At 41.6% G+C, this 16,530-nt stretch overlaps 1 protein-coding gene across 4 annotated transcripts in view; it reads left to right on the top strand.

Annotated features, from left to right (window-relative positions):
- The window catches only part of mbd5 (methyl-CpG binding domain protein 5), a 433,408-nt gene extending 421,108 nt beyond the window's left edge, over positions 1-12,300 (top strand). For all 4 annotated transcript variants that reach the window (XM_072471349.1, XM_072471331.1, XM_072471358.1 and 1 more), the window contains one exon: positions 11,080-12,300. In XM_072471349.1, the coding sequence (XP_072327450.1) occupies positions 11,080-11,151 (72 nt within the window). In that variant the 3' untranslated portion in view covers positions 11,152-12,300. The remainder of the gene's footprint in view (positions 1-11,079) is intronic.
- Positions 12,301-16,530: the final 4,230 nt, after the last annotated feature.

Genomic DNA, 16,530 nt, shown 5'->3' with positions numbered 1-16,530 from the left:
CATCAGGATCCGCCTTCGGGCGATCCATGAGGCGAAGGCTACAACACCTGCCTCCGCACCCGTTTCCAAACCTGGCTGGTCCAACACCCTGAATATGGCCACCCGGGGGCCCGGGTCCAGTTTCACATGCACCACTTTAGAAATTACCCTAAAAACCTCCTTCCAGTAATCCTCTAGTTTTGGACAGGACCAAAACATATGAACGTGATTAGCGGGGTCCCCCCACAACGTTCACACACATCTTCTACTCCTTCAAAGAATCGGCTCATCCTCGCCCTCGTGAGGTATGCTCTGTCTACCACCTTCAGCTGTATCAGCCCCAGCCTCGCGCATGAGGTGGAGGCATTCACTCTCCGGCGCACCTCACACTAGAACCCCTCCTCCATATCCTCTCCCAACACTTCCTCCCACTTTGCTTTGATCCCTTCCAGCGGTGCCTTCTCCTCTTCCAAAATAGCTCCGTAAACCGCTGACACTACCCCCTTCTCCAGTCCCCCTGTCATCAGCACCTCCTCCAGCAATGTGGAGGTCGGCTCCACCGGGAAGCTCTGTATCTCCTTTCTGCAAAATCTCAAATCTGCATGTATCTAAACATTCCCCCCCTGCTCCAGCCCTTACTTCGCTTCCAGCTCCTTCAGCCCTGCAAACCGACCCATAAGAAACAAATCATTTACTGTCTTAATCTCCATCTCCTCCCATTTCTGAAAATTTCCATCCCACCTCCCTGGCTCAAATCTGTGGTTCCCCTGAATCGGCATTTCCCTTGACCCTGCCCCAACCCGAAGTGTTGGCGAGACTGCCTCCAAATTCTCAATGAAGCTATTATTACCGGACTCCCTGAGTACTTCCCTGGGGCTATCGGGAGCGGCGCTGTTGCTAGTGCTTTCAATCCCGACCCCCTGTACAAACTCTCCTCCATTCTGACCTGATATAAAGTCTTTGATGAAGCACTTTGTTTTATCGGCAGAGCTGCTTCAGCCTCCAGGCTAACTCTCAATCAATAGGGTATATGAATGATAATTCAGTGTCATAGTTTCAAAATTGACTTATCTAAAAAATGTAATTAAATAACAGTTAAATGGAAATTTAATATTGAGAAAATTAATTACTCACACTTTGAATTGAGTAATTTAGTGGATTAAAATGAAGATATTTAGAGATGAAAGTTAGATACCTGTGGACAGGAGTAGTGGTATTTGCATTTTTGCATTTAGGTTTGCTTTAGTTTTGATTAAGACAAGTTTTTTTTTTTTTTTTTTTTTTTTGCCCTGATTTAAATTACAATTTTAGTTTTTTGTACAAATTAACCCAAACTCAACTTTATGGCAGACTCGGACAACTGTTGAGCCCAGTTATCTCAAAGTAAATTCCTGCTGAAATATTCTACTAGTTTCTACTTAATCGTACAATTCAATCAATAACTCATTTATTTTGCATTAGGTCTTTGACATGTCCCATTTAATGGGATGCATTTCTTAACCAACTAATCATGTTCAAGAATAGAAAATTAAATATAGTATTAAACTTTTTAACGGAGACTTCAAAGAAAATCTCTGAATTCAATGACGCTGGTTTGATTCTAATCTATCTTTAGATTACAATGCTTATTCACATGTCTGTTTTTCCTTATCACAATTTAATTTATTATATTTCCAAAGTTTTTTTTAAATTAACAAAGCATTCTCTCAAGAAATCCTTTTAGTCTGATTCCTGAAGACTTTATCGAATTTACACCAAATGTAATTACCAAACTTTGGAAAAAGTTCAAAACGGCCAGTGGAATGATGGAGAGTCATTTTTTTTAGAAAGGTTAAATAAACTGATTTGAGAGAGCTTAAAAATTTATTTTTTTAAAAATATTTTTTATTCTCCTTTTTCACATTTTCTCCCAAATTTACACCCACCAACAATAAACAATAATCAGTAACAAATATGTCAATCCACATATCAATAACAACGGTCCCATCCTCCCACCAAACCCCAAACATTAGCCCGCATGTTCACATACACAAATGGCAAAAAGGAATCACCCATTGTCACCATCAACACACACCGCCCCCCCTCCCCCCAACTCCCCCCACCCCCACCCCCACCCCACCCCCCCCCCCCAACTAATGTTCGATGTTATCCAGTTCTTGAAAGTGCATGATGAATAATGCCTATGAATTGTAGAACCCCTCCAACCTTCCCCTCAGTTCAAACTTCACCTTCTCAAGAGTCAAGAATTCCAACAAGTTGCCATGCCAGGGCAGAGGGTGGAGAGGTTGCTCTCCATCCCATCAGGATCCGCCTTCGGGCGATCAACGAGGCGAAGGCTACAACATCTGCCTCCGCACACGTTTCCAACCCTGGTTGGTCTGACACCCTGGATATGGCCCCCCGGGGGCCCCGGGTCCAGTTTCACATGCACCACTTTAGAAATTATCCTAAAAACCTCCTTCCAGTAATCTTCTAGCTTTGGGCAGGACCAAAACATATGAATGTGATTGGTGTCCGTCCCCCCACAACGTTCACACACATCTTCTACTCCTTCAAAGAATCAGCTCATCGTCACCCTCGTGAGGTGTGCTCTGTACACCACCTACATCTGTATCAGCCCCAACCTCGCGCACGAGATGGAGACATTCACTCTCCGGAGCACCTCACACCTGAACCCCTCCATATCCTCTCCCAACTCTTCCTCCCACTTTGCTTTGATCCCTTCCAGTGGTGCCTTCTCCTCTTCCGAAATAGCTCTGTAACCCCAGACACTACCCCCTTCTCCAATCCCCCTGTTGTCAGCACATCCTCCAGCAATGTGGAGGCCGACTCCACCGGGAAGCTCTGTATCTCCTTTCTGGCAAAATCTCGAGCCTGCATGTATCTAAACATTTTCCCCTGCTCCAGCCCATACTTCGCTTCCAGCTCCTTCAATCCTGCAAACCGACCGCTAAGAAACAAACCTTTTAGTGTCTTAATCCCCTTCTCCTCCCATTTCCAAAAATTTCCATCCCACCTCCCTGGCTCAAATCTGTGGTTCTCCCGAATCGGCATTTCCCTTGACCCTGAACCCAACCCGAAGTGTTTGCGAAACTGCCTCCAAATTCTCTATGAAGCTATTATTCCCGGACTCCCTGAGTACTTCCCCAGGGCCATCGGGAGCGGCGCTGTTGTTAGTGCTTTCAATCCCGATCCCCTGCACAAACTCTCCTCCATTCTGACCCACTGGGAATGAACCCCTCTGACTCAGCTCCGCACCTTCTTCACGTTCGCTGCCCAGTAGTAATACATCAGGTTCGGAAGACCCAAACCCCATGCCTGCCTTCCCCTCTGCAGCAGCACCTTTCTCACTCTGGCCACCTTCCCTCCCCATATGAACAAAGTAATCCTTCCCTCAATCTCTCTGGAAAAAATCCTTTGGCAGGAAAATCGGCAGGCATTGAAAAATAAACCGAAATCGCGACAGCACGTTCATTTTAACCGACTTTACCCGACCCGCCAGTGACAGACGGAGACCATCCCACCTTGCCAGATCAGCTTTCACTCTCCCCAACAAACTAGAAATGTTGTACATGCGGTGCCCCCCCCCCCCCCCCCACTCCCAGGCAACCTTCACCGCCAGGTACCTAAAGTGAGTATGAGCGAGAGCTTAAAAATATAATTGAGATATCAATTAGATGAGCAGAATCGTCTGTTTCCCAACTCTACCCTCCTCCCTTTGCAAAAAACAAAAAATTATACGAGAGAACGTGTGTGAGCAATTATAGAATGGAGGCCATTCAACCAGTCATGTCTGTTCAGATTGTCTGCGAAAGCAACTCTGCTGATCCAACTCCTCCCCCCACTGCCCCCCCCCTTCTTTCCAGGCAGGATAAAATGCCTGTAAATGACATGTATACTGTAACTTGATAAAGCACAGAAAAATTAATCAGAAAATTACCCCATTGGAGCATTGCCAGTAATAGTGCAAAGTGGATTTTAGCTTTGTATATATTCAGGACCACTTGCTGTAGTTGACATGCTCAGAGAAGGATATGGTGCATAAATGAAGGTCAAAGACTGATGTACCGGGAACTGTTTAAAAAAAAATTATAAATGCACTGAACTCGGTGTAGTTGAAACCAATCACATACATAACTTCAAAACCAGCAATTGAAACCATTTTACCATTAATCCTCTTTCAGTACATTTTTGCATGTTTGTCTTGGATCATCCATCTTGTACTGATTTATGTATTATTTTTAAGCGTGGCCAATATTTCAATTATATTGTCAGAGAGTAATTGTATTTTTATTAAATTACCTTGCCCCATTTGTAGTCCAGTCAATGATGTTTCTCCATTGAAATCTAAAAGTAGTAGACTAATCTTTCAGTTAATTCAGAAATGGTCTGAATAATTGTTCCATCGTTGTATCCTGTTTTCTGCATTTGCTTTCAGATGTTAGCCGTTTATAGAATGAAAGATTTATAAGTAGTACATGGACATTATGAAAGTTTGTCCATAAATGACAACATTTCAATATCTCAGGGTTTCAGAGCTGTCACTGAATCAGGAGCTGGCTGAGTTTTACTGACTGACAAATTGTTGAAACTGAGAAAGCAGCACGTTGTGACCCTGAAACCGACTGTGTACTAACACTGTACACACTCATAAATAGTTTGCGATCCTGAAACGGTTTCCTGAATTGTAGTTGAATTTCAACTTGCGTTCTCTGCTTCTTCAGGTTGTGAACCTGACCTGAATCGAGCTGCCTACCTTGAGAAAAAAAGACACTGCTCCTGAGACGCATTCCTGTAGCTGAACTGAAATGAACGCTTTTAAGAAGTATATTTAAAAGATTCACTCAGTGTGCAGACAGAGATTAAGTGCATTATGACTCTGACAACGATTGCCATTGATTTGTGAAGCACATTCCGCTGTTCCTTCTGGGCTAAACGATGAAAGATTAGCACTTGGATTTTCATTATGTGAAAGCAGTAATGTCATAATGGGAGTGTTATTCCATTCAGTTACATGGTAAGTGAATTGGAACATTGGAAATGTTTCAGTATAAATGGCAAATACCACAGCTCTTGGCGTGAAGCATTATACAGCGAGTGCAATTAAGAAAAACAAAGTCAAAAATGTGCTCCGTTTGATCCACAAACTGGAAGTCTTTCATATCACGCAGGTGGCTGTGGAATATGCTATTTATATAGTGAAATTCTTTGGCAAGTGTTTTGAGTTGAAATTTTTTAAGTGCGTACTCAACTTCCCTAGTTGCAATCTGGCACGAGATATTAATGGTATGTTGTTAATGTGATTTGAGCCATAGCATCTTAAAGTCCTGAGCTTTACTCACTGACGATCATGCTCAAGGTTATGAGAAGCAAGGTCGACAGTACCAAACAAAGAAAATTTGGTACATCGAAATAATCAAGGTATTTGCTGACAATTCGTACTACACTGACAGATGGGCTTTAACCTGAACATTAAGGCCCGCTTTTCTTGTTTTGGGGTACTGCTACCTCAGTGGACTAGACAGTTGGTTTGTGATGCAGAACAAGACCAGCAGCGTGGGTTGAATTCCCGTACCGGCTGAGTTTATTCATGAAGGCCCCGTCCCCGATAGTTTCCTCGAACGGTATGTAATGGAACCTACGAGGGAACAAGCGGTCCTAGATCTGGTCCTGTGTAATGAGACAGGATTGATTAATAATCTCATAGTTAGGGATCCTCACGGAAGGAGCGATCATAATATGGTGGAATTTAAAGTACAGATGGAGGGTGAGAAGGTAAAATCAAACACTGATGTTTTGTGCATAAACAAAGGAAATTACAATGGGATGAGAGAAGAGCTAGCTAAGGTAGACTGGGAACAAAGACTTTATAGTGAAACTGTTGAGGAACAGTAGAGAACCTTTCAAGCGATATTTCACAGTGCTCAGCAAAGGTTTATACCAACAAAAAGGAAGGATGGTAGAAAGAGGGAAAATCGACCGTGGATATCTAAGGAAATAAGGGAGAGTATCAAATTGAAGGAAAAAGCATACAAAGTGGCAAAGATTAGTGGGAGACTAGAGGACTGGGAAATCTTTAGGGGGTAACAGAAAGCTACTAAAAAAGCTATAAAGAAGAGAAGATAGATTATGAGAGTAAACTTGCTCAGAATATAAAAACAGACAGTAAAAGTTTCTATAAATATATAAAACAAAAAAGAGTGGCTACGGTAAATATTGGTCCTTGAGAGGATGAGAAGGGAGATTTAATAATGGGAGATGAGGAAATGGCTGAGGAACTGAACAGGTTTTTTGGGTCGGTCTTCGCAGTGGAAGACACAAATAACATGCCAGTGACTGATGGAACTGAGGCTCTGACGGGTGAGGACCTTGAGATGATTGTTATCACTAAGGAAGTAGTGATGGGCAAGCTAATGGGCTAAAGGTAGACAAGTCTCCTGGCCCTGATGGAATGCATCCCAGAGTGCTAAAAGAGATGGCATGGGAAATTGCAAATGCACTAGTGATAATGTACCAAAATTCACTCGACTCTGGGGTGGTTCCGGCGGATTAGAAATTAGCAAACGTGACACCACTGTTTAAAAAAGGAGGTAGTAAGAAAGCAGGTAATTATAGGCCAGTTAGCTTAACTTCAGTAGTAGGGAAGATGCTGGAATCTATCATCAAGGAAGAAATAGCGAGGCATCTAGATGGAAATTGTCCCATTGGGCAGACGCAGCATGGGTTCATAAAGGGCAGGTCGTGCCTGACTAATTTGGTAGTGGTATATCTGGATTTCCAGAAAGCTTTTGACAAGGTGCCACACAAAAGATTGCTGCATAAGACAAAGATGCATGGCATTAAGGGTAAAGTAGTAGCATGGATAGAGGATTGGTTAATTAATAGAAAGCAAAGAGTGGGGATTAATGGGTGTTTCTCTGGTTGGCAGTCAGTAGCTAGTGGTGTCCCTCAGGGATCAGTGCCGGGCCCACAATTGTTCACAATTTACAGAGATGATTTGGCGTTAGGGACCAAGTGCAATGTGTCCAAGTTTGCAGACAACGCTAAGATGTGTGGTAAAGCAAAAAGTGCAGAGGATACAGGATGTCTGCAGAGGGATTTGGATAGGCTAAGTGAATGGGCTAGGGTCTGGCAGATGGAATACAATGTTGACAAATGTGAGGTCATCCATTTTGGTAGGAATAATAGCAAAAGGGATTATTATTTAAATGATAAAATATTAAAACATACCGCTGTGCAGAGAGACCTGGGTGTGCTAGTGCATGAGTCGCAAAAAGGGGGTTTACAGGTGCAACAGGTGATTAAGAAGGCAAATGGAGTTCTGTCCTTCATTGCTAGAGGGATGGAGTTTAAGACTAGGGAGGTTATGCTGTAATTGTATAAGGTGTTAGTGAGGCCACATCTGGAGTATTGTGTTCATTATTGGTCTCCTTACCTGAGAAAGGACGTACTGGCACTGGGGGGTGTGCAGAGGAGATTCACTAGGTTAATCTCAGAGCTGAAGGGGTTGGATTACGAGGAAAGGTTGAGTAGACTGGGACTGTGCTCGTTGGAATTTAGAAGGATGAGGGGGGGATCTTATAGAAACATATAAAATTATGAAGGGAATAGATAGGATAGATGTGGGCAGGTTGTTTCCACTGGCGGCTGAAAGCAGAACTAGGGGGCATAGCCTCAAAATAAGGGGAAGTAGATTTAGGGCTGAGCTTAGGAGGAACTTCTTCACCAAAGGGTTGTGAATCTATGGAATTCCTTGCCCAGTGACGCAGTTGAAGCTCCTTCATTAAATGTTTTTAAGATAAAGATAAATAGTTTTTTGAAGAATAAAGGGATTAAGGGTTATGGTGTTCAGGCCAGAAAGTGGAGCTGAGTCCAAAAAAGATCAGCCATGATCTCATTGAATGGTGGAGCAGGCCTGAGGGGCCAGATGGCCTACTCCTGCTCCTAGTTCTTATGTTCTTATTATGTTCTTATGTCTTCTCTACCTTGCCTCTCGCCTGAGGTGTGGTGATCCTCAGGTTAAACTACCACCAGTCAGCTCTCTCCCTCAAAGTGAAATCAACCTATGATCATCTGGGACTATGGCGACTTTACCTTACCATTGCAAAAACAAGAGACTCAAACATTAAAGCTACCTAAAACATCACATACATAACTTCAAGACCAGCAGCAGCTGTCCCTGAATTGCAAACAAGCCATTCTCCTCTGGCCCCATGTAGCAATTGCTGTGTTTTTAGTTTCACTTGTCTTACAGCTGTTTGTGCATTGGACTTGATCCTTTTTATCAATTACAAACATCTTGGTTGTGACGGCCTGTCTGTTTGGCTCAATTCATCGAATTCTCATTCTGGATCAGAAATGCATTAGTGCCCCCACCCCAACCCAATATAAACACATAATTCAGACTCCACAGTGATGCATTACTGAGGGAGTTTGCATTATTGCAATAATGCATTATTGGTGGGGCAATTCTTCAGATGAGATGTTAAACCGGGGACTTGTCTCGCTCTTCCAGTGGCTTATTTGCATACGAAGGAGCCACGGATGTACTCCCGGTGGAATGGCCAACGTTCTCTCCCCCCCCCCCCCCTTCATCAATGCCACCAAAAACAAGTTAATGTTTTATACTTCTCATTGTTGTTTGCAAGATCTTTCTGTCTACAACATGATAGCTGCCTTTACTGACATAAGTAACAATACTTTAAAAGTAATTTGATGCTGTGAGATGTTTGGTCTCACATTTGGTCTGTTACATTTGGTCTCTTGCCATAAAGTTGCCATAGTCCCAGATGTCCATATATCCCAGTGCTATTTCTACAAGCCTAAAAAGAAAGAACTTGCGACTTTCACACCCACAATGTCCCAAAGCGCCATGTCCTTCATGCCACTGGGTTCCCCTGCATCAGCTGATAATAGTGTTACCGTTCCCATTCTTCACACTGTGAAGTTCACAAAGTGGGCCGAAGAAATAGTTTGTTTAAACATCTGCCAATTGCACCAAAATCAAAAGTGCTCCACATGCATTATTCTGTCGCTCATTGAATTTAGAACAAGAATAGATTGTTGGCTTGTAGCTGGTAAATAGCAAAAATATTCTATTTACTATTTATACTTTCCTTCCAACTGGTGACTTTATTTCTTTGTGTTTTGAAGCAATATATTTGTTTAATCTTAAGAAGTACCCTGTATAAATAGTTGAATCCTGGTAAGGGTCAGATTTTCAAGACTTATTATGTTTGGATCAGCATTTTGACAAACTGAATTAAAACAACCAATGCACAGAATTTTTTGGTTCCATGTTCCAGGGAAATATTCAAAGATATCCTTTAAAATATATAGAGAGATTTTTCAAAAGTGAAAATATATACCTGAAGTATAATTTTAGTTTTATGTTGAGCATTAAAATATTTGAGAAACTGGTTTTATGCTTGGATCAGTAATTCGTATTCAAGTGTGTTGTACTATGATCAAGAAATATGTTCACTGGGGAATTATCGGTTGCAGAATATTGGAATTCTATACTTCTGCCAGGTATGTGTTGCTAAGTATGTTCTCACCTGCTCAAACTTTAGGAAAGGGATAAATTTGAGACTAATTTTGACAGTTTACCCATTTTAAGACCTGTACCACAACACCTCAGGTGGAATTGATTGACAGTAAACTATTGATCTAATATTTTTGCTGTTACTGAGACTGATCTAGGATGCAGGTAGGGCAGTAGATGTTGTCTATATGGACTTCAGTAAGGCCTTTGACAAGGTCCCTCATGGTAGACTGGTACAAAAGGTGAAGTCACACGGGATCAGGGGTGAACTGGCAAGGTGGATACAGAACTGGCTAGGCCATAGAAGGCAGAGGGTAGCAATGGAGGGATGCTTTTCTAATTGGAGGGCTGTGACCAGTGGTGTTCCACAGGGATCAGTGCTGGGACCTTTGCTCTTTGTAGTATATATAAATGATTTGGAGGAAAATGTAACTGGTCTGATTAGTAAGTTTGCAGACGACACAAAGGTTGGTGGAATTGCGGATAGCGATGAGGACTGTCTGAGGATACAGCAGGATTTAGATTGTCTGGAGACTTGGGCGGAGAGATGGCAGATGGAGTTTAACCTGGACAAATGTGAGGTAATGCATTTTGGAAGGGCTAATGCAGGTAGGGAATATACAGTGAATGGTAGAACCCTCAAGAGTATTGAAAGTCAAAGAGATCTAGGAGTACAGGTCCACAGATCACTGAAAGGGGCTACACAGGTGGAGAAGGTAGTCAAGAAGGCATACGGCATGCTTGCCTTCATTGGCCGGGGCATTGAGTATAAGAATTGGCAAGTCATGTTGCAGCTGTATAGAACCTTAGTTAGGCCACACTTGGAGTATAGTGTTCAATTCTGGTCGCCACACTACCAGAAGGATGTGGAGGCTTTAGAGAGGGTGCAGAAGAGATTTACCAGAATGTTGCCTGGTATGGAGGGCATAAGCTATGAGGAGCGATTGAATAAACTCGGTTTGTTCTCACTGGAACGAAGGAGGTTGAGGGGCGACCTGATAGAGGTATACAAAATTATGAGGGGCATAGACAGAGTGGATAGTCAGAGGCTTTTCCCCAGGGTAGAGGGGTCAATTACTAGGGGGCATAGGTTTAAGGTGAGAGGGGCAAAGTTTAGAGTAGATGTACGAGGCAAGTTTTTTACGCAGAGGGTAGTGGGTGCCTGGAACTCACTACCGGAGGAGGTAGTGGAGGCAGGGACGATAGGGACATTTAAGGGGCATCTTGACAAATATATGAATAGGATGGGAATAGAAGGATACGGACCCAGGAAGTGTAGAAGATTGTAGTTTAGTCGGGCAGTATGGTCGGCACGGGCTTGGAGGGCCGAAGGGCCTGTTCCTGTGCTGTACATTTCTTTGTTCTTTGTTGTTCTTTGATACGCAAAGACTCTGGTAGTCATACTGTACATGATGATGTGACGTCAATAATCCAGGCGCCAGAATAATTCTATGTTCAATAGTCATACTGTTCAGATTTTTATCTTGTTTAATCTCATTCAAAACATTTACTGCATTTCAAAAAATTAATCTATAGTTCAATTTTTCATTTTACAGGTTCACCAGACACCACAGAAGGAAAGGCAAGTCAAGTCACCAAAAGCCAAGAGGCGAAAAATCTCTAGATAACGTTCAATGTCTTCATCACTGATATAGAGATATAGGGTTGAACTGTGTGTATATAGAGTCTTAATTATCCACAATGCTACAAGGTGCTATTGAACTGTGGTACAGTGTTTCTTCAATAATGGGCAAAAATTGTATGCTGGATAGCTCATCAGAAACCTTGTGAGATCATGGTTACAGTTTATCTACTGCTTGCCTAAGAAGTGACATTTTCTACAGTACTAAGCGATCAAGAATTTCAAAAACTGAACAGTCCAAATGTTTCTGGTGATTTTTCATTGTGTATATAGATATGCGAAATTTCATGGTAATATCAAAATGTAAATACTGTACAAAGTTGTCATGTACAAGCATACTTAATGCACAGTTTATCTTTTCTTGTACAAAATAGTGTACAAAATTCTTTGGTTTCTATTGAGTACACATACAAGAGACTACCAGTGTAAAGAGGATAAATAAAAATGCCGCTTAAAGCTTTTATATGCAAGATGCTGTTTTTGTATTTAACAGCAGATGAGGCATGGTTATGTGATAACTTAATTATGGCAGACACTTCACACCGCCAATGTTCATTTCTATTCTGTTTAGAACTGTCTTTTGTGCAATGGCATGGAGGTCTACTACAGTCCCACATGCAAACTCCACGTAAAATGAAGTCTTTATTTTTCCCTTTGCTTTTTTTCCCATTCTGAATTGATGTGTTCTGTTTTGATGGTATTGTTGTCTGTGTTTTCTTATCAGTCAACTTTTCTGCTGTTTTATGTCAAAACAAATGTTTTATTCATCAAAGGTGCGTGCTTTTATATTTAATTTTTGCCTTTCTTTGCTTTACTCCTAAACTGTCTTGTAATGACAAACTTTGCTCTTTGTTTTGACATTTACCTAATTGTTTTGTATTTTCTCACATGTATACTTTACATTAGTAGAACATGTAAAGTATTTTGTGCACTTGATTTTAATTGGTTGATGGCATTTATGTGGGTGCTAGGAGTAGTTTGTTCCAGTCCATGCAAATTCTCTTTGGGGTTTTATGGTTTCATGTAAAGGACACTAATTGTAAATATTGTGAGCATTACAGGTCGTGCAGTGTTGTAACATTTTTAATAATGTTGCACCTACTTTACAATTAAAAACTGGTCACTCATACTTGAATTTCTGCTTGTGGAGCTATTCTTTACCAACATTTCATGGTAAAATAGGAATCCGAATGCAGTGCGCCAGACTTATTTTTAAACCTCCTCAACTTGAGTTAAAAAATTTACTGCTTATAGCTAGTATAGTTATTTGTATTTTGTAATTGCAGGTGCTTATCACATTTTCTACAGTACATAACATGGCGGAGGGAACTACTGCAGCAGAACAGTCATGTACATTAATTTGCTTGTTTGAACTTTGTAGAAAAGAACAATGAAAGGCAATATTCAACAATTATTGGATTTTCAACTTAATTGTTTTTCTTCATGGTACCGAGTTGGCAAAGGACATTGACTAATTTGTCAAAGCTTCTATGAAGCTGTCATGGAACTGAAGTGCAGATTGTAGCAACACAGTGATGGATGGGGACTGGATGAATCAGCAGCAGCACAGGCACTACATTTGTGTTGTTGGCAATTCTGATTCTCATTAGTGCTTATTTTATTTTGTGTGACTAGAAGAGACATAATTAGATCTCAAAACTCAATATAAATTCAATTTTATGGTACAAACAGGTTCATGGATGTTTGAGTTAAACACTGGGCTGTCGAATATAATGACTTTAATACAGTGGCTAATTTTAGGACTGCTTGGCAGCATTTATGTTTTACAATTTAGTACTTTTGGACATTGTGTTTTAGGCCCCATATGACTGAAGTTTTATTCATGTTATATGCCTCAGGAATTGAGATTAAAAAGCCAAAAATAAAGCCCTTCCAGTAGAAATGCTTCACTAAAGTTAATCATGTCGGCATATTATGTGTAAATACCTCAGAAATGATTGGAAGTTCACAAACCATGGAAGCACGAGTATATTAACTAAATTGCCACATTTAACTAGAGCTCCTAACTGACCATAAATATGGAGGATCTTCAGTTTCTTTCGGTTTTCTTCCATGACACCATTTATTTTTAAAAGCCACTGTATAAATAGAATATCCTCATCAAATAACTCATTAATGTGTCGTCCTATCCTGTCATCTTAAATCTTGTATGACACTGTGTTACGTGTGGTCACCATAAGACATAGGAGCAGAATTAGGCCACTCGGCCCATCGGATCTGCTCCGCCATTCAGTCATGGCTGATATTTTCTTATCCCCATTCTCCTGCCTTCTCCCCATAAACACTGATCCCGTTATTGATCAAGAACCTCTGTTTATCAACAACTTGAGGTAAATGTTGCTGTTCTCACTTGCCCTATTTTCTCACTTTTCTCTCTCTCTGCACCTTGTATAATTTTCCATTGATATAGGCAGTAGAAGATGCAAGACTGCAACCCAGTTACTTTGTTGATTTTGACCAAGAAGAAATAATTGGGGTTCGCTTTCGCAGCAGCAGTCTTTTATTGTGTTTTTTAAAACTCTTCAAAAGTGTTTTCTCGTCAGATTGATCCTTGGTGTTTTGACTCAATTTTTCTGACCCTACAATGTGCAATAATTGGCGGGCAGCACAAAGGTTAGCACTGCTGCCTCACAGCTCCAGGGACCTGGGTTCGATTCTGACCTCAGATGACTGTGTGGAGTTTACACGTTCTCCCTGTGTCTGCATGGATTTCCTCCAGGGGCTCCAGTTTCCTCCCACAGTCCAAAGGTGTAAAGGTTAGGTGCAGCCTTGATGGGCCGAATGGCCTCTTTCTGCACTGTAGGAATTCTATGATTCTAATAACAGAACAACCTGCACAATAGAATCTATGTAATAACATTGCTGTACTTGGCAAACAGTAGCATCTGTAAATGTGGAGTCCTTGCTGAGATGCTTTCCGTTCCGGATGCATGGTCTAAATGTGTGTAAGTTAAATTCACAATTGAATCGAAGTGGGAGTGGTACTTTTGAACTTAGACAAATCTTCTAAGCTCGTTTCTCAGCTGATCAGTGGCAAATACAGACAAATTCTAGATGTTGCATATTTAAAGTAAGAATATGAGATGTGTGCCCACCAGCTGCAGGATAGAACTGATTAATGGGGAACTTGAAAGGAACAAGCGGGTGTTGATTTGCTATTGATTAACCAATGTGAGGTGGTAATGAGGCAAATGGGATCCTGGGTTATATTTCCAAACTCCGGAGGTCAAGCACCCAGAGTTCGTGTCGAAGTTACAGTACCCTGTTCAGGTTACTACTGCTTTCTGTTATATGCCAGATTAATTGGTCTAACTGCAATACAGTGCAAAGAGACCAAACACCAAAGTTTGAAAGAGGAGCGATGCAAAATGACTTGCTAAGTCTGGGCTTCCCATCTTTAAAAGGAAATATCTAGGAAAGGGGCTTCAGGAAGTTAAGTGGTTAGAACCAACATGTCTGTCCTGCTGCCCCAATGCATCAGACCAGAAATGGGTTGACGTTTGTTGAATGAACACTAAGGATGTTGAGAAGTTTGACTTTCCACCGTGGGTCAGAAAAAGATGGATAGAATACCTGCAGTGCAGATGGAGGCCATTCAGCCCATCGAGTCTGCACCTACCTTCCGAAAGAGCACCCTACCTAGGCCCATTGCCCCACCCTATCCCCATAACTCCACATCTTTGGACACTTGAGTGGCAATTTAGCATGGCCAATCCACCTAACCTGCACATCTTTGGACTGTGGGAGGAAACTGGAGTACCCGGAGGAAACTGACACACGGCGAAAGTGCAAACTCCACAGGGTGTTACCCAATGCCAGAATTGAACCCGAGTCCCTGGCGCTGTGAGGCAGCAGTGCTGACCACTATGCCACAGTGCAGCCCCTGTGGGGGCAGGGCACTGGATTTATCTAATAAACAATTAGATGCTGTAATGTGAGTTGGTATTCTGAAAGGATGAAATTAAATGGACCAAAGGGATTGATTTTTTTCATCGAAAGCTCTCTTGTACCCCGGCTGAATTGAGGATTCGGCCTGAATTGACGAAAAAGTTGCTCGTTTCTAGCAATGCAGGTTAACACCTGAAAGCTTAAGTTGGTATTACAAGCGTTACTCATGATTAAAACTGGACCTGTGGAACCTTCCCACAGTGCTGAAACATAGTATTCCCTTAAATATAACATTCTAAATGGCAATGTGAGACAAATAAGCCCTTATTTTGGGTGGCTACTGAGAGCTACTCGAGAGTCATAAAAGTCAAATTTTAACTTTTTCAATCAATTAGTAATTTATTCAGGATTAGAACTTCTAGGGATGCTGTCTTTAATAGTATTTTCTGCCATATGGTTTTGGTATCTTTAGTTTTGCCCACCTCTGCTGTGCCATGTTCTTAGCTATTTCTCCATTCCTTTTATCATTGGCATTAGTTCCTGCAAACATGAAGCAGTTCAGTGATTGATCTTGTATATAAATGAAGCTGTTAATCTTTTCTTTAGCAGATTTATTTATTTTTATCTGCACAGCTGAACATCTGTTTTGGCACAATTTACAAAATTGTTACAATCTCCGGCACTTTTCGTTTCACAAACCCCATCGGTCAACCTTTTCTACCTCAGGAAGATCTTCAGTCAAATCTGGCACCCAGTTTCAGATTCAACGATAATTAAATGGACCTTTCAGTAATTAAAGTATATATCCTCCATATTGCCTGCTGACATTACCTGATTTTCAGAATTGAGGGAGTCGATGCCAGCCTTGGGACCGGAATTTGTCATGAAATAATACATAACGGAAAGAGGTAATTTGAACAAAGAAAAGTACAGCACAGAAAAGGCCCTTTGGCCCTCCAAGACTGTGCCGATCATGATGCCCTAACTTAAAAAAAAACCTTCTACCCTTACTTGTTCCGTATTCCTCTATTTCCTCCCTATTTATGTACCCATCCAAATGCGTCTTAAATGTTGCTAACGTACCCGCTTCCACCACATCCTCTGGCAGTGCGTACTATAAGACATAGAAGCAGAATTAGGCCACTCGGTCCATCGAGTCTGTTCCGCCATTCAATCATGGCTGATATTTTTCAGGGACGGCATGTGGTGCAGTGGTTAGCACTGGGACTGCGGCGCAGAGGACCCGGGTTTGCATCCCACCCTGGGTCACTGTCCGTGTGGAGTTTGCACATTCTCTCCATGTCTGCATGCGTTTCACCCCACAACCCAAAGATGTGCAGGTTAGGGGGATTGGCCACGCTAAATTGCCCCTTAATTGGAAAAAAAAAATTCGGTACTCTAAATTTCATTTTTTTAAATGGCAGATATGTTTCTCATCTCCATTCTCCTGCCTTCT

The sequence above is a fragment of the Scyliorhinus torazame genome, chromosome 2 (genome assembly GCF_047496885.1).
Source record: "Scyliorhinus torazame isolate Kashiwa2021f chromosome 2, sScyTor2.1, whole genome shotgun sequence".
Classification (NCBI taxonomy): domain Eukaryota; kingdom Metazoa; phylum Chordata; class Chondrichthyes; order Carcharhiniformes; family Scyliorhinidae; genus Scyliorhinus; species Scyliorhinus torazame.
This window is presented reverse-complemented; position numbering and strand designations above follow the sequence as displayed.